Source organism: Oikopleura dioica, chromosome XSR, assembly GCF_907165135.1.
Source record: "Oikopleura dioica chromosome XSR, OKI2018_I68_1.0, whole genome shotgun sequence".
NCBI classification, from domain to species: domain Eukaryota; kingdom Metazoa; phylum Chordata; class Appendicularia; order Copelata; family Oikopleuridae; genus Oikopleura; species Oikopleura dioica.
In genome coordinates, this window is record NC_137294.1 from 12,281,551 (window position 1) to 12,304,258 (window position 22,708).

Here is a 22,708-nt window from a genome sequence, read left to right on the forward strand (position 1 = left end):
AGTTCGCTTACCTTTCCTGTGTTGAGACCTGAGTCAGGGTCCTGATTCCTGTTTTCAGGGTAGATGGACGTAGTTAGCAGACTTGCTGTTGAAACGCCGCATATTCTGGAGAAGATCCTCAATTTCCTCGATGACAAAACGATTGAATCAATGTCGGAGATACACGAATGGGACTTCATCGACTACCCCTGGCCATCCCTTTGGCAGAAACGACTGCTGAAGAAAGAAGAGCTGCCTTTGATTATGAAGGACGAGTTCGAACGAATCGCTCACAAGCAGATGTGTCTCTCGGACTACGTCGTCGCCAAGAGTATTTGCTCTTATATCAAATTGAAGAAGCCCAAAGGAAGCGGTTTTTTCATCTTTCTTTTTCTTGCAGTATTCTTTGAAAAATCTGCTAGTAAGACATTTCTACCGAAACGAACTTCCGAAGCTAGTTTACCAAAGTCCCGACTATCCCGAGCTCGTAGCAGTCAGCGACGATTTTAAACTGTGTCTTTTGGACAGAAGAACGCTAGAAAAGGTCCATCAATGCGAGGAGGCTGAATTCGTGGATATCGACTTTACGATGAGGATTTTCGAATTTATTATCTCGGCGAAACTTATCGACGAATCTAGGCTAGGTTGTTTCAAACAACAGATGCTTGTTGATGTCTTCAGATGTCTAAGAATAGCTCCAATGTCCAAATGTCTACAAATTTCTACTCTGTAGACTACCGCTGTCTAAAAACAACCTTCGAAAAGACGGATTCACTTTAAAATCTTCACAATTGAGAATCGCGAAATCAAGAAAATTCCAGATTGCGATTTCTTCCTGCGAAACCATTTTGGCAAGCGGCTGATTATCGATGATAGTACAGTAGCGAGCTACAACGGAAACCTCATCTACCTCTTTCCCAACCACTCGATGATCGAGTCGGTCGTCGAACGCGAATCCACAGAACTCAACGATCTCTACCAAACGTTCGTTTTCAGCAAAAATGGCGGCGGCCGAGTTTTCTTCGACGAGAAAGTCCGCGTCGATACTGTCCCCTTCTCCTACTGTGTCTTTGGAAAGTACTGCTTTCTGGAGCACACGAGTCACATGAACCACAATCTCCGAGTTAAAACATCTGCTTTTGAGCTTTCCGACGATGGAAGCGAATGGAAACAGCTGGATCTATCCTGTGAGTATTTTTTAAATGTCTGTTGATCAAAGTTGCCAGAAGATGTCTCTCAGATAGTTCTAGATGTCTTAGAATGTTTGTAAATGTCTTCAGCTATCTGTTGATATCTAGAAATGTCTGTGGACACTATGAGATCTCGGTAGATGTCAGCGCATGTATCATATTTTCTCTAGACATGCTTTAATGTCTTAAGATTTCTTTTACCTTAGAAATGTCGTTTCATGTCCCAAAATGTCTTACCCTTCTTTCAGCTTTCGATGACTACTTCCGCGTGAGTCCAATTTCGATCGCTCCGCAAATGTACGAAGACGAAAGCGTTCTCTTCCACAGAACCGAGAAGGGAGTAGTCAGCATCGATCTCTTCGATTTCCAGAAGAAGACGAAAACGACGCTTTTGAAATACAAAGCCGAGGAAGACTTCCGCGTGGCCTACTTGAGCGGGAGATACTTGGTCGCTCACGTCGCCAACTGGTTCTACGTCCCGCAGAGCAAGCTCAAAATCTGGAGCGTCGACGAGCTCCTCGAGAAAAAACAAAGCCCGAACCACTACAGCCCGCACTACGAAGCACACGTCGCGCACAGCATCTTTTCCGAGTGCAGCGTCATCGCCGGCGACACCGGTTTTTTGGTTAGAAATACGGCGCCAATAGATTTGTCTTTCGTCGAGTTCTACGATTTTGTCGGCCCTGCCCTAGATGTTTCAGCGCTTATCGGAGAAGCTGCTTCATGAATTCAAAAAGAAACCTGTGTTTTATACTATAATGATAATTTAAATGCACCTGTAATAGTTCTGTATGTTTTATGTATTGATAATAAATTATTTTACCTAAAAAATTAACTAATACTCGATGATACTGATAGAATAGCTCAAAAGCCATCTTCCTTCTTCTTCAAATGTCTGTGGATGTCTGTTGATGTCTGAAGATGTCTGAAGATGTCTACAGAAAAAGTAGATATCTTCAGATGTCTAAAGAGTTCTGCTGACAACTGAAGATGTCTATCCATGTCTATTCAAACCTATAGATGTCTACAGATATTTATAGATGTCGTTAAATGTATATAGATGTTTATAGAAGTCTTAGGAGGTTTTTAAAATTTTTAGGTACCTATAGGCATCGACAGATGTCTCTTAATCTCATCATATATCTAGTGAAGATGATAGATGTGAAAATATCAGTAAAAACATCTGTAAATATCTCAAAGTGTCAGAAGACGCCAAAAGATCGCCTCAGATGTCTCTATCAGTATCATTTTTGTTTTTCCTTTGGAAGTCAGGAGATGTGTAATGTATTAACTTGCGTTTATACAGTCGGAATAAATTAGCAATCGTAGCGTGAGACTCGTTACAGGGCCGTGAGTTGGAATATTAATATTATTTGTGAATAAAGAAGAGTGCAAAGAGTTGCGAACAGAATTCAGATCCAAACTTTTAGAATCAGCGAAATGCATTTTTATCATCTTTTCGCTCTTCTCAGAGACTGGCTGATCATCTGGTCGACGTGGAGGCGCGCTGCCGTGCGTTTGTCGCATTCGAATTCCATCGTTTCTTGAGCTTCGTTCCCGCTTGGGATCATGTAAGCCGGTAGCTTCTCTGTGATCGGTGTCTGGGAAGAATACAGTTAGATATAGCCTTGAATGTCTACAGTTGATATTTCGCGTTATTTAAAGACGTCTGTTGCTGAAACTGTGTACTAATGTCGCTTCTTGTCTACAGATGTCCCTGAAATGTATTGAAATGTCTATTCATGTCATGATGGTAAATGTCGTCTGCCGTTATCCAGGAACATTTGTGGACATTGAAGAAATTAATCGACATCTTTACTGACAAATAGACATTTCTCTGCATCCTAGGGACATCTGTAGACAATACCGGACATTTCTAGCAGCAAGAGACATTGAAGTTTACTCTAAACTGTGTTTTACTGTGATTCTTACCTTGTTTGTCGAGAGCTGATGCGGATTGACTGCCGGAGCAAGGTTAATCCGCGCCTTGTCAGTACACCGCTTGAAACTAAGCACATCTTCGCTCAAATCGTCCGAATTCGTCGACTTGTCCGCTTTGAAGTTTAAACTATCGCAACTTTTAGCACCAATTTCAGAAACGCGTCTTTACCTGATTTTCGAAACTCTTTTCGAAAGTTGCGAAATGCGCCCTTTCATCGAATTCGATCGCCTCATCTTCGCCCCGCTTTCGGAGCTTTTCGCCGGAGTCGTGCAATTCGACGACGTTATTGAATTTGCGCTTTGATTGATACTGCCGTTTTGGAAAGAGCTGCTCAGATTTGAATTCGAAACTGAAAAAGCAAGGTAAAAGTGTGGAACTCGTGGAGAATGGAAACCTTTAGATGCGTGACTGGAATTGAGTGAAATTGAACTTTTCTCGGAATTTTTGCTATTATCTTCTGTGATGACTTTTATCAAGTTATTCTTCGTTTTCGTCGGCTTTCTCGTACTTTCGCCAGTGTCTAGCTCGTTTAATTTCATTGTCGATCTGAAAAGAATTAAAAAAAGATCCACAGATGTCTCCAAATGTCTGTTGACTTTTTCAAATGTCTTTATTGATCTCTTAATGTTTGAAGTAGTCTTTAGTTCCCTCTAGATGTAAACTGATGTCCAAAGATATTAACAGAAATCTGTAGATGTCTACAAATGTCTACGGATGTGCACAGTTATTTCTAGATGTCTACAGATGTCTGTAGGCATTTGAAGATGTCCCTAGACATTTGTAGATGTCCCTAGATGACTACTATACTGGTATTACTGTAGATTATCACCTTCTGAATGATTTTGGAAGTGTAAGTGATTTGATCTCGTCGGCGAAGTTGTATTCGCATTCGGACTCCGTTCTGTTCGTCATATCGTATTGAGCCGCGTTCAGCTTCTTCTGCAGCACGGATTGTTTCTTTTTGTTTCTCGGCGAATTGATGATTTCTTGGTTTTGATCGGAAACGAAGCCGGACGACTCCGCCTGCGAGATCTTTCCCGAGTTGATCGACGAGCCAGCCTGATTCGATTTGCTGAAGGCCGAATGCTCGACTGGTTTGATCGGAACAATCGGCGAAAATTGCGACTGAACGGATTTGAGAATTTTCAGCAGGGCCGTGTGACCAGCTTTTTCCGCGACGCGCAGTGGCGTTCGTCCGCAATTGTCCGGCTGGTGCGGATCCGCGCCAAGACGGATCAACGCCTCGCAAGTCTCGATGTGTCCTTCTTGGGCGGCGACGCAGAGCGGAGTTGCCCCTTGGTGACAGAATTGATCGATCGCGGCTCCTTTGGCGACGAGTAGCTCGACAACGCTCACGTGATTTTGCCAAGAAGCGTTTTGCATCGCTGTCCTTCCTTCCGCGTCGATCGAGTTCGGATCCGCACCGTGTTCGATCAGCATTTTCACGATCGAAGTCATCCCTTGCCAGGCGGCCACGTGGATCGGCCGTCGTCCCTGAAAATTCATTAAGATCTTTAGAAAGAAAAAAACCCTCAATTTTCTCCATAAAAAACCTGGTGAGCGCATTAGAACGAACTTACCTCCATATCCTGCGATTCAGGATCCGCTCCCTGCCGCAAAATCTCTTTGGCCATTTTTTCGTTTTGATCCAAGACGCACGAGTACAAAATCGACCTTCCATCTGGATCGATGCTGTCCACGTCCGCCATTGCGTCGACGAGGATGTTGAGTGATTCGAGTTGATTGTCCAGCGTCGCGAAGCGCAGCGCGCTGAAACCTTCGTAGCTTTGGATGTCTGGGTCTGCTCCCGCGTCGAGCAGCGATTTCATGATTTCCGTGTGGCCTTCCATCGCCGCGACGATCAGCGGCGTTCGTCCGTCGTTGTCTCGCTGGTCCGGATTCGTTCGGAATTCTAGCAGAGCTTCGCAGCACTTGACGTGGTTCTCCGCCGCGACCAAGTGCAGCGGCGTCCAGCCGATGTTGTCCGAGTGCGACTCGTCCAGTCCCTTTTCCAAAAACATTTTGACCAAGTTGACGTGCCCCTGCTGCGCGGCCAGACTGAGAACGGTTCTGCAGTCGCCGTCGAGGAGGCTTAAACTCGCGCCCGCTGCCAACACTCGCTTGACAATACTTTCGTTTCCAGTAATTACTGCGGACATGAGAACCGAGAGTCCCGAGTTGTCTTGTTTGTCGACGCTGGCTTTTGCGTCGAGCAGGATTTCGACGATGTTTTCGTGACATTCGTAGCAAGCGACGTGGAGCGCGGTTAATCCATCCATGTCGGGTAAATTGACGTCTGCCCCGGCCGCCAGGAGCATTTTGCAGAGCTCTGGCTGGTTCTGAAGCGCTGCGATCGACAGCGGCGTTCTCGACTCCCGATCGGCCAGGTTCGGATCGCACTTGTTTTCCAAAAGGCAGTTGACGACGTCGACGGTCTGAGTGTATGTCGCCGCGAAGAGACAGGATCGTCCTTCGATGTCCACTTCATCGAGCGAGAGTCCCGCCGTCGCTGACATCGTGGCTAGCAGCGAGACGACCTCGAGCTCACCTTGCCAACAGGCCAGCCGCAGCGCAGAGCGACCTTCAACGTCTTTCGCCTTGAGCAACTTGACGAGCGTTTCTACTTTGAAATTCGTCCTTGCCCACTCGATTATCTAAACAAAAAGGTTGAAAAATTATTTCCAGAAAACAAATCTCTTGAATATTTCTCTGGGTCATCAAAAAAATGCACCATCAAATCCGTAAAAAAACGCTCCAGTCCAGATGATCAATGAGAGATATAAAAATAAAAGGAATAAAATCGATCACCTCAATGTGTCCATGCTGAGCTGCTGATTGAAAGAAATTTTGCTTGGCTGGGAACTCGCATCGCAGCGGGTCGGCGCCGTTGTTGATCAAATGTTCAACCATTTTCTTGCTTCCGAATTTGCCCGCTGCGACCAGCGGCACCAGCGTCGGCTCTGCGTCTTTTTGCGTTCCGTTTGCATCGAAACCTATTAAAAATTTAACCCAGTAAAACCCACATAAAATCTCACCTAAATCGAGAAGCTGGACGATCTGGGCCTCCTCTCCACGAGTGGCAAGAGTCGTTAGTCTACAAGGGCTCAAAATCGGACATAAAGACATGTCAATAACCTTCTCTCCATTTTTGTAGATAAAAACTAGTGAATTGAACTGCTTCAAATCTGGCAAATCTGGCGTGCGTGGCTGTATGTATGTTATGATTTGAGCGTAGTGCAAATGAGCGAGAGGCGAAGCAGAGAAAGTGAATGAATAATTCAAAGAAAGATACATGGGACTTAGAAAACCCCATTTGACGAGAGAGAGAAGGAGATAGATTCAATTTGCAAGTGAATCAAGCCTAAATCGAAATGAGCCGTGCCTGCACTCCGAGTCCTGCAGCGAGTTGCCAGCCAACATGTCCATAAATCTAACGACCTCGCGCTCTGCCCCCACTGAGACGAGCAGCAAGGTCAACTCTGCTTCCGTGAATTTCGTGTGGCGCACGTGATCCAACAGTTGCTCCGTCAGGCGCTTGTATTTCGAATTTCCTGACTCCTGAAAAAACTTATGCTTGTTGAAATCAAGGAAGAGTTTTTCCGTTTCTGGCAGCGCCAGTCTAAACTCGGCAACCTCTGTAGAAATCCTGAGTCAGGGCTTCACAAGAACTTTGAACTCTTTGTGAACTCTGACTCAGGTTTCTTCAGAGATTGTCGAGCCTTGACTCAGTAATTTTAATTGGACTTTTACCTTTACTTCTGAATTTTGCGAGTTTCTCATTTGCGCGCATTGAACTGCATAATAAGTGCTCAGTGCCAAATGTCCCTTGGTGACATCGCACAGAAACTTGGAGGTAGAGTACTTGACGTCCTGGCACCAGGCGAGAAAGGAGGAATGAATCGGTATCCAGCCAGAGGCGTCTTTATAAATCAGCGGCTTCAAAAGGCCCAGTCGTTTTTCCACGTCCGCTTCTTCTGTTGACGGTTTCAACATTTTCGCCGCCTCGGCCAGCGTTTTCGTATTCATTGGGGAGCCAGCTGCGGCGAGGATTTCCAGCATTGAGCGAACTTTTCCAAAGTCTTTTTTCGCGAAGAGCAGCTGAATCAGCCAAAGCCAGAGGCCACTCAGGGTGCCTGGAATGTCTCGAACTTGGCGCAATCCAACTAGACCTGAAGCGATGCCGTCCAAAACGACTTCCAGGTACAGAAAGCAACCGGAAGCTTTAATGTGCAACTGGCTCAGAAATTCGGCATTGTCTCGATTCACCGCGCTGCGAAGATTCTGGTTGGACTCGAGGCGGCGGAGGATGTACTGTTGCGAGTCTTTGCAAACTGGGTCTTTGCGAATGTCGTCTAGAGTTACTTTTTGAAGCAGCTTGTCAAGCAGCTTGATCATCTCGCGCGATCTTTTGTGTCCCTTCGCCACTGAGTACACCACCGAGAGCCAGCTTGGCAAGTTCAAGTTGCTCACAACGCTGAAGATATCTGTCGACAATTCCAGCCCGTCTATCACCAATAAATGTCGCTGGGGAGGAGTTGGTAGCGCTAGAATCAGTTTTTTAGAGAATTCTCGCTCCGCCCTTAAGTTATTCACATGAAACTTAAGGGGGTCACCAGCTAAAACTATAGGAAAAGTCATAAGAAATATAACGATAGCTTGATGATGTTCAATTAATGTTAAGTCGTAGATCATTTACGAGACGTTTCTTAAGATCTTTATTGCGAATAAAAATTGCCAGGGCTCTTTCGTTTTTAATTACTCTGTTGACCTTGAGAATGAGGCTTGTCAACGCTGACAGTCAATAAATCCAAGCGCGACGATATAAGATTATTGATTGAATAATCAGAGCTTTGGATTTAAGGGGGTAGCACTCGCTATTTCAAATCTTTTCTCTGCCTTTTTTGAAAGCCGATTTCAAAGAACTAGGGTTAAGGTTTTTGAAAATAGCATAGTGATGCCCTTATTTCAAATCTTCAAGTATTATGAGATTACCTGCAAGGGCTGAATGCCAGGAATTAGCAATGGATCGAACGTCGCCATTGGCGCTGGTTGGCAACTCGCCGAGGGGAGCAAATTTAGTTTTGAGCTGGCTCGAGACGGACTTGAGGAAGACTGAGAGCTTGCGCGTTCTGGGCTGGAAGGGGCTGACGAAGTGGTGGGCCACGATGGCGGAGGCGATTCTAGAGCGGCAACTGTCGTTCGCAACTGTCTTTCAAATGGACTCGCCACTATTTAATTTACTAATTTACAAAGTCGACAACGCCTGTCACTGTCTTCCTCTTTGAAAAGTGACAAATGGAAACTAGCTATACTTTTCGCTTTTGGACTATCTTGACATCTACCCTTTAGGCTCGCCTGTGTCTGAGCCTGAGTCAGGGGTTTCTCAAAGCTTTTTGCGCATCATAACTCAGGTTTTAACGTAGGGTACAGCCTTAATTCGAAGAAAAAAGAGCCCATAACGGTGAGCAAAGCTCGGCCAGAAAAGTAGTCTTTCCTGTGCCAGCATTTCCAGAGAGGAGAAATCCCCTTCTTCCCTTTTCGCCAGGATCGGCGTTTATGTGCTCTTCGATTCGTGAAAAGAGCCATTCTCGGCAGTGAAATTGCTTTTATAGTGGCTCAAAAATGCGTGAGAATATTGTCTTTTCCGTTTTTAGCCGAAATTACTGCCAAGAAAACTAAATGATGACAATTTCAAACACTCTGTTTTTAAATGATTTTTGCATTGTGAGTCGCGACACCCTTAATTTTTCTTTTAAAAATCATCTTAAATTTTTCATCAAGTACTGAACTTGGGTTGACTGCCTGTGCAGAAAACCTGAGTCAGGGTTAAGAAAGAACTTTAATGAAAACCCGCTGGTGCTTTCTTAAAAATAAGCCGCATATGCGCTATAGCGGCTTAAATTTTGGGAAAGCCGCGGATTTTTATTAAAGCTCCTGACTCAGGTTTTCTGCACAGGTTGCCGAGCCAACTACATTACTAGATGAAGAATTCGAGAGCTTTTTAATAGAAAACTTAAGGGCGTCGCTTTTAATTCGTAAAAGGATAAAAATATCCAATTTTTTTAACAAAAAAACAAATTTTTCGCCACAAATTCCTTTCTAGCGGCGAGTTCCATCAATTCTTCTGTATTCTGACTTCTGTTTGTTCAGGCTCTCTCATGTTATTTTCGACAAATAATGTTTTCGGATTTTAATTTTTCGCGTTTTCTTTTTCTTCTTTTCTTTCTCGGCGGCGGTTTTGACAAGCTGATTCTTCTCAGTTCTCTTTTGAAATGTTCGAATTTTGAAAATTATAAAAAAAGGGCGTGTGGATTTATTGAAAGAAGCTCGATGAAAATGCTTCCTCGGAGCTTGGTTTAGGGTGATTCATTTACTCAACGGGAGAGAGAGCGCAGAATAGGGCGCCCGCGGCCAGCTCGAGCCCCCGATCAGCTCGATTTTCGCCAAAAAGACGATCATTTTCGATCATTGACGATTTCTGCTTCGAAATCCGGCTGAAAGAGGGATTGACGCGCCTCGCTTTCCAAGTGTTGCAAGCAAATAAGGCCAGATTAATCGATACGGACAAGTTGAAGACATTCCAGTCATCCCTTAGTCAACCCCAATGGAATGTGCGCACTTTTTTCATTCTCATCTTCGCTAAAGGTCTGGAAACTTGCGGTCTGGATTTATTATTTCCCTTCAATGCATAAAGTTATGAAATAAACATGGTTTAATGTAAAAATTTCTTTATTAAAAGATAAGACGGAAAAGGTTAGAGTGCAGTGATAAGGTGAAATAGTGATCTCTTTCTCTCGATCTTCTAAAAATAGTGGCTGCCTCTTGGTGATCGGAACCCTTCCCATTCCTTGTCTAGAAATAAATGTTGAAAATTTCAAAATTTTGATTATTATTTTACCTTTCGTTGAGAGATCGTGGAAGGACTTGGTCAGTCGTGTCATCGATGATTTTCTCCCAGGTCGCCACAATTCTTGCATGTCGATTGCAGTCTTGAAAAAATAAGATAATTTTTAATATTGTGATGAATTAGTACTTACCGGCATTTCCTGATCCGTAGACACGATGCAGTCTGGAAGTGGCTGTGTTTCTTTTCTCTTCGCCACAGTTTCCGAAGACAAGCTACGCGGATGTTGCTTAGGTGGCGTAGAATGCGGCATCACCAATCCGTGAGGATGAGACATTGACGTCGACAAGCGAGGGTAGCCAGGCGGCATCACATTCGGCTGAGCGTAGGAGGTCGGCATCGCCAGATTTGGCATCGAAGTGAAAGTCGGACAGCCTCGTGTATCGTAGCCAGTGTGAACCATCTGGTGTCCGTGATACCCAGCAGGCTGTACAACTTGTGGCTGGCCCACAGGAAAGTACATCTGTGGGTAAGCCGAGTAGCTGAACGGGAGATGGTTCTCATTCTGGCTTCCCTCCCTTCTTTTCTAAAAACCAATAGTTAGTAGACATAGTTGTTACAATAACTTACCTCTTCTTTTGTTTTTTGTTTTCTTTCTCCCTCACTTTATCAAAAATCCATTCATTTTATCAAACTTTTTCTCTTAAGGCTATAACCTCTCTTTTGGCCTCTCTGGAAAACGGACTTCCCTTGGTCGATTTCAAAAATATAAAAGACAAATATACTTGTTTTCTCCTAAAAATTCAAAAATGATATCAAAAATACTTTTCTTCCGTAAATTTTTACTCTAGAATCATTCAAAAATCGCCATTCGGTTTTCCAAGAAAACTGGAAGCTATGAGGTAAAATTAATCCGATAATAATATTAAATAGGGCAAACTCTATGATCCCTATGGAAAAAATATCAAGAAATTGCCTAAATTATGATTATAGTTCTCTCTTCTTTTAAATCTCTTTTGTTTATAGACGAACGCTTGAGATCCACGCGGCCAATCAGAGCGCGATGAATCGCTTGACTCACACGCTCGCCAACAGCGCTCTCTTTTGGCCTGGAGGATAGCACTCCGCGCAGCGCGTCCACGCGCATTTTTATCCTCAGGCACTAACATGGCGCTAGAATGAAAAATTGAATAGATATCGAAGAATTTTTCCGTAGGGATTGTAGAGAAGGCTTTAATCTATTAATTGATCGAAAAAGTCTACCTCTGTAATGGTAAAATTCTTCGGAAATCCGAATGGCGTTTTTTAAATGATTATAAAGCCAAAATTTCAAAAGAAAAAATTTTTGATCGCATTTCTGAAATCTACGATAGATTTTGAGTATATGAGCCTTTTTAATTTTTGAAATCGACCAAGGGAAGTCCGTTTTCCAGAGAGGCCAAAAGAGACGTTATAGCCTTAATTCTTTTTTCAGTTTGGTTGGACTGGTTGGTCGCCGACAGGTCTCAAAATTTTTCGAGCCTGCCCCCGTTGATCAACGCGCCAATGAAAATCTTTCTGATTCCGTCGATAAGTTATCGACGATAACCTTTAGACCCAAAGGACGAGCCATTTCTTCGAAAGATTTTGGTCAACCGATTTCGCCCTGAAGCACGTTTAACAATCATTTCCGGGGTTAAACATCCCATAAATTCAAACAACTGCATTTCAAATTACATTCCACTTGGTACCAGTAGCTACGCAGTTATAATATCGAGCAAAACAAAATACGTCGTTAAATAAATTATGCATTTATTTCTCCCTCCAGACATTCAGGTTCCAGTGAAGCCAGTGAGTAACAGAATGAATAAAGCGCTCGTCATCGGAGTGAATCTGAGTCAAGCTGAGTATTGAATGGCGACACCGCCCAGAGCAGCCTACCGATCGCATAAAAAGAGCTCGCGCTGAAGGATCATCCACCACTTGTTTTCAAACCAACTTTTTCTCGCAAAAGAGCAATTAACAAATTGATCGAAAAAAATCGCGATGCAAGTAAAAGTGATTCTTCATCGAGGTCCTTCTGAGGAAGTCCTTCCAAGGTAAGAAAAACCGCTTTCATTTTAAAAATAGAGACACCCTTAATTTTTTAATTTTTGAAAATTTTCGATAGAAAATTCAAAAGTACCTTTTTAGTTGCTAAAATTTTTGATCTAGGAAGTAAATTTTGTTTTTTCCATATTTTTATTTCCGAAAGAATCGAGAAATGACATTCTCGGGACCAAATCAGGGTGGCGGGCGGCTACGTTCGAAATCCGTTTTGGGCCGATTTTTCGAACGCCGTTCGAAATTTCCAAAAATCTTTATCATAATATGAGCTGAAATTATTAAAATCGTGTAAGAAAAAGAACTTGGCATCATTATGAGAGAGTTAACTTACAAATCAGGCGCGGAGCGCATATGAGCTCATTTTTATAAGCAATTTCAGACATTTTTCGAACGGCGTTCGAAAAATCTCGAACGGCGTTCGAAATTTCGAACGTAGCCGCCCTACACCCCCAAATCATGACCCCCATGTTTCTAGTGCTTATCTGAAAGCCCGTGATCTGAGGAGTCGAATGGTATGTTACACAGGGTCTGAGTCATAGATAATGACGTTATTTTGGTCGAAATAAGGGGCTTATGGGGAAAACCTATGTAGTGCAATAACTTTTTATAGGACATATAAGATTACGTTGATTTTGGGCTCATTCGAAAGAGGAACTCCAGATCTAGGTCGGGAGCACTAAATCGCGGTTAACCGGCCGGTTTTAAAATTTTTACCACGTGGTTAACCGGGTGGTTGACCGCGATTTTGCTCTCCCGACCTCGATCTCGAGCTGCTTTTTCTAATGAGCCCAAGATCAATATACTTTTATAAGCTCATTTAAAAATTAGAGCACTACATAGGTTTTGACCAATGGGGTAGCACTATGACGTCATAGTTGATGACTAACACCCATAACCTATACCATTCGACTCCCCAGATCACGGGCTTTAAGATAAGCACAAGAAACATGGGGGTCAGTATTTGGTCCCGAGAATGTCATTTTCATTCATCCACTATCGAAAAAATAAAACCCGAAATGATCTAATTTTCTTTTAGAAAGGAGATCCGACGCTTTTTCCTCGAGAAACTGGACTCGTTTCAGCACCTCAAAGACCAAGTGATCATGCTTTACGACGATCTGACCGCGGACACGACTCTTCGATTCTTGTGGACTGACGAAGAAGGCGACAACGTCCAGTTCTCCTCCGACAAGGAAATGAAGGAAGCCGTCAATTTCTTCCAAAACCAACAAGGAGAAAACAAGCTCTTCAAACTGATCGTCCGTTTTCCCCAGCCGCCACCACCACCGGCCGCCCAAAAGGCCGCGCCAACCAAGGAGCCCAAGGAAACAACAACGACTGGAAAGACCCGGCGAAGATGGAGAAGAAGATCCAGAAGATCCACGAGCGCCAGTGCAAGAAGAACATGATGTCTTCCATTCGTGCTGCGGCTGCGGCGGGGCAACCGCTAGAATCGCTGTTGAACAACTTTCATTCTCATTTCAACCGAATCATGGCGCCTGAAGGAGGCCGCTCTTCCGCTTCTTCTTCCACGACTGGAGAAGTGATCCCGATCCAACACGCAGACGGAACGGTCACCTGCAACGGCGCTACAGTCACAAGTACAAGCACTACAAGCTCAACTACAACAAACGACAAACCAATGACTTCTACTCAAACGAACACTTCAGCGACTCAGAGCGAGAAACAAGCCTCCAATCCAGCTCAAGACGACTTCGAAGACGTCAGCGCCGAATTGAAGCAGCAAAAGATGAAAGAAGCGATTGCCAAAATGAACGAGCTCGGCTTCGAGGGCGAATGGGTGGTTGAACTTTTGAAGTCGGTCGATGGAGACGTCGTCCGCGCAGTGACCGCGATGAATCCGGACAAGTGAACTTTCTCCACCTTTCAGAAATACGGCAATGGACACGAAATGGAATGACTACGATTTTACCCTTTTATTTTACTCTTTTATCTACTCTCTCTTTATTGGAAAAAATGTAATCCGAATAAACAATTCTTTTTCTTTCAAAAAATCTACAGCCTTTGATACTAAAAAGACACAAGAAAATGAAATGTATTTAAAAAGTTGAATATTTCTCAGTGTTTGACAAAAGTGCCATGAAAAGAGACCGAAATATCATAATCTTCCGGGAGCCAAATTCTTGCTACTTCTGTCATTTCCACAGGTTCAAGAATAAGCACAAAGGGACGAAGATCAGAGTGTCCTTCAAAAGCGGACACCAGGGATAATAAAACGCCGTCAGTTTCGGACTCGGCGCCAGGGCGGGAGACAAAGAACGGTTCAGAAGGCGAGTAGCCAGCCTAAGTTTTTAATCAGGAAAAGACGGCGTTGAAAACTGACCTCTCTCCAGACAAATCTTTTTTGGAAGATATTTGCGAGTGATAGAGCCTGTCTGCCATAATGTTTCCCATGCCAAGAGACCAAAAGTGATCATATTTGACTCCAGCAAAATCAAAGTTGATCATCGGAAAATCAGTTCCAGCGGCGGTGTACATCGGCCAATCGACCATATCTGCCTCGAACAAGACCTAAATTGAGGATAAAACGCGCTCGCTGGGTTTCAACACTTGCATTGGGCTCGACATATTCTTCAGTCTTGGAAAGCAGGTCATCCGTTGAAAACTCGTATCGGACGGGAATTCCGATTGGAAGCATGCTTTCGTGCACTTCCTGCAGCGCTCGTCCAGTCGAATTGACTGTATCGAGGTAATACGCTAGAGACAGTTGAAAGGGAACGGCCTTTTGTTTGCTTACCCATCATGAGATCTCCTTTGGGCGTTTCACACGTATCCAGAATGATTTTGTCGCCGTCTTGGTAAGCTTGAATCATGTGAATCTGCATGAAAGCGTCGCTCGCGAACGTTTTTGGAAACCACTTTAGATTCTTTTTGTCGAAAATTTTGAAGTATCCGGCTTTTTCTTCGTTGTAAAACATCATGTCCATTGGTGGTTTTCCTTCTTTGCAAGAATCGAGCATTTTTATCGGATCAAGTTCCATGCTAAAGAAAGCTTCTATGGACAATTTGATTGAGTGGCACGATGCGGCACTAGGCGGCATTAGGCGGCACTAGGCGGTACTAGCCGGCATTAGGCGACAAGATGCGGCACTAGGCGGCATTAGGCGGCACTAGGCGGCACTAGGGGCACAAGGCGGCACTAGGCGGCACTAGGCGGCATTAGGCGGCACTAGGCGGTACTAGCCGGCATTAGGCGACAAGATGCGGCACTAGGCGGCACTAGGGGCACAAGGCGGAACTAGGCGGCACTAGGCGGCACGATTCCGCACTTGGCGACATTAAGCGGCACTAGGCGGCAGCAGTTGATTTACCTTGTAACGGGAAGAACGAGAAAATCAGTCGTCTGGACAAACATGTGAAAATATCTGACGGTGTTGTCTCGTTCATCTTCATTGAACAAGAAGTCGCCAAACTCGATCGAGGCAAGAAACTCTTCCGGAGTGGCTTGGTAAGAAAACGGATTTTTCGCGTCTCGCATTGCGTTTCTGATTTTGAGAGTGCCATAAGCAGCTGAAACTCATGTTTTTATTGTTGACGAAAGCGGTGTTACTTTTTGGGAGGAAAGCGTAGGGCTCGTTGTAGATGCCGACGCTCATTGTCCAGAAGTCCCCGTTGGCGTCCAAGGATCCATGAGCTAGGACGGTGACGATGAAGTATCCCTCCGGCTTGACATCGGCCAAGTCTAAAATGTGCTTCGTCTCCAGCGTGAATGGATCGATGAGAGTGACCATTCGCGACTCGGTGAAGCCGACCATCCAGCCGTGAATCGGGTAAAGAGAAACGACCGTGTTGTCCGAAGGAAAGGACTCGTCCAGATGCGAGCAGCGAGCGCGCTGCAGCTCAGCCCCAGAGAGATCCTCGTAGTTCTCCGGCTCCGCCCAGGTTCCCATTTCCGTAAAAACTATCTCGCCCTTTTCTTCATTTGCAAGTCGATGAGTCGATTCGATGAATTTGCTCTACAATCGAAGCTTTATTCAAGGAAGGAAGAGTTAATTTCAGCCAACAGTATTTATTTTTCGAGTCAACTTTTCTAGTATTTTCTGAATAACAGTACCTGATAGAAGACTTCTCCGTTTTCGAATGCTATTTTCTGGACAATGGCCGACGGATCGAAGATATGCTTGAACCGATCGTCTCCGTACTCGTACTGCCCGGGCCCATTTCTAAACATCGATCCTTCCAGCCAAGTCGGCACTTCTCCAACTATGTTCTCAAGCTTGACTCGCTCCGGATGCTCCTCCATTGTCCTGAACAGCCCGCCAGCATCTTCAGTGTACGAGACCTGATCATCAGCGCGACCGTTGCCGAGAAAAAAACAACACAAAATGCCCAGCATGTTTCTTTTTATGCAAACTCTTAATTGTGAGATCATTTTTTTTCTCCTGCCCTTTTTCTGCCCGAAATTGCTATTTGCAGAGCCATTTATTTAAGCTATTTTCGGTTCTGAGTTATCCAAAAATGACCTCACTTTTGAACTCACTGTTCTTATCCAACTTACAGGCCAAGCTTACATTACAATAAAATTTTAATAAACATCTTCAAGAATTTATTCTTCTCGCTTCTCAAATCGCATCATGGAAAATTTCGGAAAACGCATTGACAAGTCTTCAGCAATGTCCATATTTCCAGCCGTTCTAGGTAACAAAATATAGACCAAGTAAAAGCATTGTTGCAAATTTTGCTTTATTTTTGCTGAGCTGAGCTGATCTGAGTAGAAATTTCTCTGAGCTGAGATGAGCTGGCCTTATTTTAATGAAGTTGAGCTGAGCTGAGCGGACCCTCATTAGAGCTGAGCTGAGCTGAGCTCAATGATAATTGTCTGAGCTGAGGTGAGCTGAGCTGGCCTTTTTAAGGAAGTTGAGCTGAGCTGAGCTTAGTGATAATTGTCCGAGCTGAGCTGAGCAGATCAGCTCATTTTTAAAACTCACTGAGCTGAGCTGAGCGACTGCCCAGCTCACTCAGTTAGCTCAGCTCACGCAGCTCAGCAAATTTGCAACTCTGAGCAAAAGTACAAAGATTTCGAACCTGACAAGTCGATATTCTCGAACAATGTTCGTGGCGAAAATAAACTGCTCTTCGATGGCGATTTGTTTTCCAATGCAGTTCCTCAGTCCAACAGAAAAGCTGCAAACGCGCATGTCGTGAACGTACTCCCCATTCTTGAGAAAGCGATCGGGAATGAACTTGTCTGGCTGAGGGAAGTTCGCTGGGTTCGCGAAGACAGCAGCCATCGAGGCTAACAATCATTTTCAGAGAATAAAAAGATAAGGAAAGTTAACCGTAAAGCGTGGATCCTTTCTCAATCAAAACGCCGTCGACGACCATGTCTTCTGAAGCCTGATGCGGGATGTTTTCAGGAGCAGCTGGATTCAATCGCATGTTTTCGAGCAGAACGGATCTTGTATATGGGCGAAAAGGGTTCAAAAAAGGTAAAAAATTATATTATATTATATTATATTATATTATATTTTATTATATTATTACTAATTTAGTTATAATAATCAATCAGGAAAAAGTAAAGTTTTCGAACCCCGATGTCAGTTTTCCTTCTTGATATCATTATCTGTCTCCAGCGAATTCATGATTTCTCGATGCATTTTGTCTTGCACTTCTGGCCGGTCGGAAAGAACTGCGCACAACCAAGTCAAGGTATTCCTTCAAACATCGACTGACAAGTTCATTTTTTCGTGAATACTCACGCAAGAGTGTCGCTAGCAGCAGCGTAAATGATAAGAGCAGTTCCAGCGACGACGTCGAAGCCCAGCCGCGGCTCATTTTCCGCCTCAATAAGGATCATATCTTGAAAATAAATAAACATATAAATGGGCCCCTTTTGTTACCTAAAAATCCCTTGGATTGCTCTTGTCGAGCGTTTCTCTGTGCTTGACGACGTTTTCGAAGCAGAACTGATTGAACTTCTTGTGCGCTCCGTAGTACTTGTCCAAGGTCGCTTTCCAGATCATTTGGTAAAGAGGATTTTGTGAAATGAAAAGAGGCAATTTGCCAGCCGCCGTTTTCTTTAAAAGAACCGGAACGATTGTTTCAAACACAATCTTCATTTGCTCTTCTAGCATCTTGAACACTAAATTTTCGTCAGGACTCGAGAACTTAAGAATTATCACCTGGATCGTCAAAGTCGAAAGTTGTTCCGAAAGCAAAGCCTGTGACTGGGCTCGGCAACCTGTGTAGAAAGCCTGAGTCAGGGTCTGAAAGAGCTGAAATGAAAAGCCGCGCTAGAATTTTTGATAGATTGTAATGGTAGTATTTTCATTCTGCGCGGCTTTTCATTTGAGCTCTTTCAGACCCTGACTCAGGTTTTCTACACAGGTTGCCGAGCCCAGGCCTGTGATGACATTCATAGTGCCATTTACGAAAACCGCTTTGGGGTCGATGCCTTCTTCCGAGCTTCCTTTTGGCCGAGAATGCGATTCACGGACTCGGAGCTCTGCTCGATTATTTCGATGATTCGGTTCCGCCCGGTGAGTTTTTTCGTCGTTTCGTACCAAATTGTTCGAAACTTTCTGTGGAAGTCATCGTAAGGCCCATCCGCCAGTCCTGAATTGTATCCCGGGCCATTCTTGATCAGCTGGTCCTCTGCGCCCAGTATTTCCAGAGCCTGTTTGTCCATCTCGTAGTGTTTGACATTCCTTTCCGTGTCGACTTTTATCTTCGCGTTGTAATCTCGATTCGAAAGCTCCTTTTGCGCGAACGCTTCCTTCATGAAGTCGAAATCCGTGATCATGTAAAAATTGCTTCAAGGCTTAAATTGGTAGACGTTTGTTATGTCCCAAAATGTCCCCGAATGTCTTGAATGTCCCCAAATGTCCCGAATGTCCTCAAATGTCCCGAATGTCCCCGAATGTCCCGAATGTAGTAAAAAGTCGGGGACATTCGAAACATTCGGGTACATTCGGGACATTTGAGGACATTCGGAGACATTTTGGACATTCGAGGACATAAGAGGGGCGTTCCCTTAAATTTGTGCTCTTGGCCGATTTTTGGATAACTACTTGCTATAAGCCATTCCTATAAGTCGAAAAGGGATACAGCTCAGGGCGAAAGATTTTTGGCAAATTTCCCTTTTGAAGGCTTCGGCGAGGTCTTTCGCGTTTTGAGCTTTTTGCAAGGAGAATGGAAAGCTCGGAATCGGGTGAAATTTGTACTTCAGCCAAATTTGCAGCAGTCGCCCGAAAACGAGGACCAGCAAAGTCAAAAATAGAAACGAAATCATCTTTGCTCTCTTTGCTGAGGTAACCACTTTGAAAGCAGAACCAGTCAGTTGTTTATTTTAAGGAGCAAGCGACCACCAAAGAACAAATATTTCATTCGCTTTCTCCGACCTTTACATTCTTTCCCGAACGCTGCTGCGTGAACGTTCGCCAAAGAACAAACATGCTCTTTTTCTCCAGAATTAACTCGTCCGCTTCGCAAAAAGCAACCAAAGTGCAGGCTCAAACAGAGTTGCCATTTCGCTCCCATCAAAAATTATGACTACCGTAGTCTACCGTGACCAAAGATGCTACCGCTTTCAAGCTCGGCTCCGCGACAAAGTTTGATCCCCATCAACCCGTGCTTACTGTCAGAAATTTAGCGGGAGAAGAGAAATTCGAGAGCGAAATTTCCAGCTGAGTGGAGAAACTCGTGGAGAAGCACGAGGAAAAATGAAGTCGGCGAGGTAGAAATTCGAAGTCGGAATCGAAGAGGTCATATAAATACGCTGCGATCTTCGCATTCTTGTCCGGAAGTCAAAAAATTGTGAATTTGGTTGTTGAATAAGTTGAACTCTTGAAAACTAGAATAAGAGAGTAAACCGAAATTAAAGAGAGCTCGGACGAAGATGCTGTTTGACGATATTCCTCGATTTAGGCGGACTTTATCCAAATGCAGAGTTTATCAAAATGGATAAAGTCAAAATTGGATAATCTCCGCAGATGGATAAAGTCCGCCATTTTTTCTTCTAAAATTTTCTAGAACAAAGGATTTTTTCCAAAAATGGATAAACGCGATCACTTTTTCATTGATAATTCTTAAATAATGCCTTTCAAATCATATAGAACATTATACTCAACACCCCTCACAGCCTAAGAAAGTTACATATCGTATCGCTGAAGGCTTCTGCTAAGTCATAAGAACTGATCGAAAAAGCGACCTGGTCGGAAACGAGCACCGAACGGCGAGTTGGAAGTTGTGTACGCCAATTGTGCCCAGATTCACCGAACAACCCGACCATGGATAATTAAAATAAACCTCTTAAAAATCTTGCCATTCAGGGCGAATCTACTGCAACAGCAGTTATTTGCTTATGATAGTTAAAAATACATAGTTAATACGAACAACCGTCTCTACGAACCAACTGGTTCCTCCTTCAACAACCCAATCAGCTTTCCTGGCACCCGTTATTCTGATGACTCGACGGAACTTTATAAAAAATATGTATTCTTTGTTATTTATACACAAAAACGCAAATCTTCAACAAATTAAAGTTTTTATAAACCAATAAATCACAAAAGCACTTTTTCAAATGAATAGTCAGTGTCATATTTAAAATATGATATTTTTGTAACTTAGTAGTAAACAAGTCAGTGAAAATAGTCAGTAAATATAATACTGAAATTTTTTAAAGTGTGCCAAAGAGAGAGACAGGCAAATTCCTCAAGTAAGATTAAACGGGTTAAATATTCTGTAAGTTTTTGTTAATGTTTTGCCTTTGAAAATACCCCTGAAGGGTGTAAATATACAGTTTTTAGTAAAAGAAATCAGGTGAAATGAATTGATTGGCAAGCTTTCGGCATTTCGCCATCATCAGGCCACTGAATGGTTCAATAGATACAGAAAAAGTAGGGAGGACTTACGGTGAAACAGGACAAGTCCTGAGTGAGTTAGAAATGGGGGAAGGGTAACCGGCAAAACGAAGTCTAGAGAATTTTATGAAAAGAGTCTAGAGACTTTTTCACACAAATTGTGCGCAGCTGAGCGCAAGAGAGGGAACCCAGCGAAGTGGCCAGTGGCCTGATGATGGCGAAATGCCGAAAGCTTGCCAATAAATTATTACGAAAACAACATTATGAAACGTCAACTTCAATTACGAAATGAATTGAGTTCGTGTTTGAAAAATACGTTTATTTTTTCGGGTTCTTCTTCCTATTAAGGCGTTTCAGCGCTCTTTTTCATTACCTCTGTAACGTTCAACAGCGTCTAAAATTTGTCCTTCTTCAAACCCCATCTAAATCGCATAATTAAAGAATAATTACTTATTTTTATTGATATTGAAATTTACCGCTTTTGAATTTTGGATTGCAGTTGCTATCGCAGGCTTGTGACTCAAAGTGATTGAATATGCCTGAGGAAGAAGATGCCATTTTCCTTTCTTCAAGTTGAATTTCTCATGAACCAAATTAATGATTTCGTTGTTGGCTCCTTTATAAACGTAATTGCTGCTGGAGAGTTTGAACATCATATTTATATCACTCGCGTAGTATGGCCGGTCGAGCGGAATTCTGAGTTGATTGCCATGTACCCTACCCTGATGTTTGATGAGAGTATTCTGGAGAACGTATTCGCGGTTTTCGACTCGGTCAAGCACCATTTGGTGCATTAAAAACTACCGTCATCGTTTTGATACACGCCGGTAACAGTCAGCGGACGGTCTAATTTGAAATTTTCGTGAAGGAGCACTTATCAATGAAAAGTTCTGGAAAATGAGTGATAATGTAACTTTACCTTGTTTAAAATCGAAATCAGCTTTTGAGTTTTTCCCTTTGTCGATCATCTCCCATCCAGTGGGATGAAAATAAGTTTTGAACTTGAGTCTTTTGAGAAGCGTTTCGATTTCAGTGTGTTGAAAAGACTGTTCTTCTTCTTTGGGGTTGAGAGTTAATCCGGCCAAGCTGCGGGGATAAACAATCATTGTGATTGTTGTCAAAACTCTTTCCATCGAGAAAAATATTGCCATTTTATTATCGTCTATACTAGGGTCGGACACAAAAAATTTTTGAAAGCCGCAAAAGGGAAATATATATGAATCGAAAGAGCAGAAGCTAGCGATTCGAATGATATATGTCTCGATGCCGTGAGAGTTGGGAATATTTTTTAAATAATTTTTAAAGTTTCAAAAAACGTGATAATTATACGGGATTCAAGAATTTCAACTTTTGTTCTAGGCGTGCTATGATTACGATCGATAGCTTTTCTTGAAGCTCAGTAATCACTGAATTCATCGAGGTGATATTTTTGGAACCAGCTGGTCATTCTGGTGGTTCGTCGCGGTTCAAACCTTTGGATGGATTGAGATCCGGCAATATGCATATCAAAATGCATATTTTTTGATAAGAAGTAGTTCCAACAGATTTTCAAACAAAACCACTTCGTTGACCGACCGGTTCACAGCGGTTCAAAACGGTTCACGCTCCGAGTATTCACAAAATATTGAAATATGTATATCAAAATGCTTCTCTACTAAAAAGGAGTTTTTCAAACTGATTTTCGAACAGAACCACTTGGCTAACCGCCCGGTTCACAGTGGTTCAAAGCGGTTCACGGTCTGAATACCCACAAAATATTGTAATATGTATATCAAAATGCCTATCTACTCAAGAGGACTCTAAAACTTACTTTCGAACAGAACCACTTGGCTTACCGCCCGGTTCA

At 43.3% G+C, this 22,708-nt stretch overlaps 6 protein-coding genes and 1 long non-coding RNA gene across 7 annotated transcripts; 2 read left to right on the plus strand and 5 right to left on the minus strand.

Annotated features, from left to right (window-relative positions):
* The first annotated feature begins 63 nt into the window (after positions 1 to 63).
* LOC145709401 (uncharacterized) lies at positions 64 to 1,984 on the plus strand. The gene is made up of 4 exons (XM_081787083.1): positions 64 to 310; positions 351 to 618; positions 745 to 1,166; positions 1,418 to 1,984. Exons 1-4 carry the CDS (start codon positions 64 to 66, stop codon positions 1,894 to 1,896), a joined length of 1,416 nt encoding a protein of 471 aa, XP_081643209.1. The 3' UTR covers positions 1,897 to 1,984.
* A 453-nt stretch (positions 1,985 to 2,437) lies between these two features.
* On the minus strand, positions 2,438 to 8,488 carry LOC145708507 (uncharacterized). The gene is made up of 11 exons (XM_081786186.1): positions 8,104 to 8,488; positions 6,862 to 7,655; positions 6,494 to 6,669; positions 6,147 to 6,205; positions 5,920 to 6,104; positions 4,692 to 5,765; positions 3,941 to 4,605; positions 3,506 to 3,657; positions 3,280 to 3,460; positions 3,102 to 3,237; positions 2,438 to 2,770 (listed from the first exon to the last, which is right to left on the minus strand). Exons 2-11 carry the CDS (start codon positions 7,504 to 7,506, stop codon positions 2,621 to 2,623), a joined length of 3,423 nt encoding a protein of 1,140 aa, XP_081642312.1. The 5' UTR covers positions 7,507 to 7,655; positions 8,104 to 8,488; the 3' UTR covers positions 2,438 to 2,620.
* Positions 8,489 to 9,828: 1,340 nt separating this feature from the next.
* On the minus strand, positions 9,829 to 10,536 carry LOC145708515 (uncharacterized). The gene is made up of 3 exons (XM_081786194.1): positions 10,149 to 10,536; positions 10,010 to 10,100; positions 9,829 to 9,963 (listed from the first exon to the last, which is right to left on the minus strand). The coding sequence occupies exons 1-3, from the start codon at positions 10,476 to 10,478 to the stop codon at positions 9,914 to 9,916; spliced, it is 471 nt and encodes a 156-aa protein (XP_081642320.1). The 5' UTR covers positions 10,479 to 10,536; the 3' UTR covers positions 9,829 to 9,913.
* Positions 10,537 to 11,881: 1,345 nt separating this feature from the next.
* On the plus strand, positions 11,882 to 14,055 carry LOC145708308 (uncharacterized). Its single transcript, XM_081785967.1, has 2 exons — positions 11,882 to 12,033; positions 13,077 to 14,055. Exons 1-2 carry the CDS (start codon positions 11,981 to 11,983, stop codon positions 13,447 to 13,449), a joined length of 426 nt encoding a protein of 141 aa, XP_081642093.1. The 5' UTR covers positions 11,882 to 11,980; the 3' UTR covers positions 13,450 to 14,055.
* Positions 14,056 to 14,119: 64 nt separating this feature from the next.
* Positions 14,120 to 16,397, minus strand: LOC145709402 (retinal Mueller cells isomerohydrolase-like). Its single transcript, XM_081787084.1, is given in 6 exon segments — positions 14,120 to 14,572; positions 14,616 to 14,758; positions 14,799 to 15,043; positions 15,373 to 15,571; positions 15,612 to 16,017; positions 16,116 to 16,397. Coding segments are annotated over 6 exon segments (1,728 nt in total).
* A 210-nt stretch (positions 16,398 to 16,607) lies between these two features.
* LOC145709403 (uncharacterized) lies at positions 16,608 to 17,448 on the minus strand. The gene is made up of 3 exons (XM_081787085.1): positions 17,341 to 17,448; positions 17,087 to 17,297; positions 16,608 to 16,695 (listed from the first exon to the last, which is right to left on the minus strand). Exons 1-3 carry the CDS (start codon positions 17,438 to 17,440, stop codon positions 16,608 to 16,610), a joined length of 399 nt encoding a protein of 132 aa, XP_081643211.1. The 5' UTR covers positions 17,441 to 17,448.
* A 2,549-nt stretch (positions 17,449 to 19,997) lies between these two features.
* LOC145707568 (uncharacterized) lies at positions 19,998 to 22,027 on the minus strand. The gene is made up of 3 exons (XR_014134759.1): positions 21,782 to 22,027; positions 21,339 to 21,735; positions 19,998 to 21,284 (listed from the first exon to the last, which is right to left on the minus strand). It is a non-coding gene; the product is annotated as an uncharacterized LOC145707568 (long non-coding RNA).
* Positions 22,028 to 22,708: the final 681 nt, after the last annotated feature.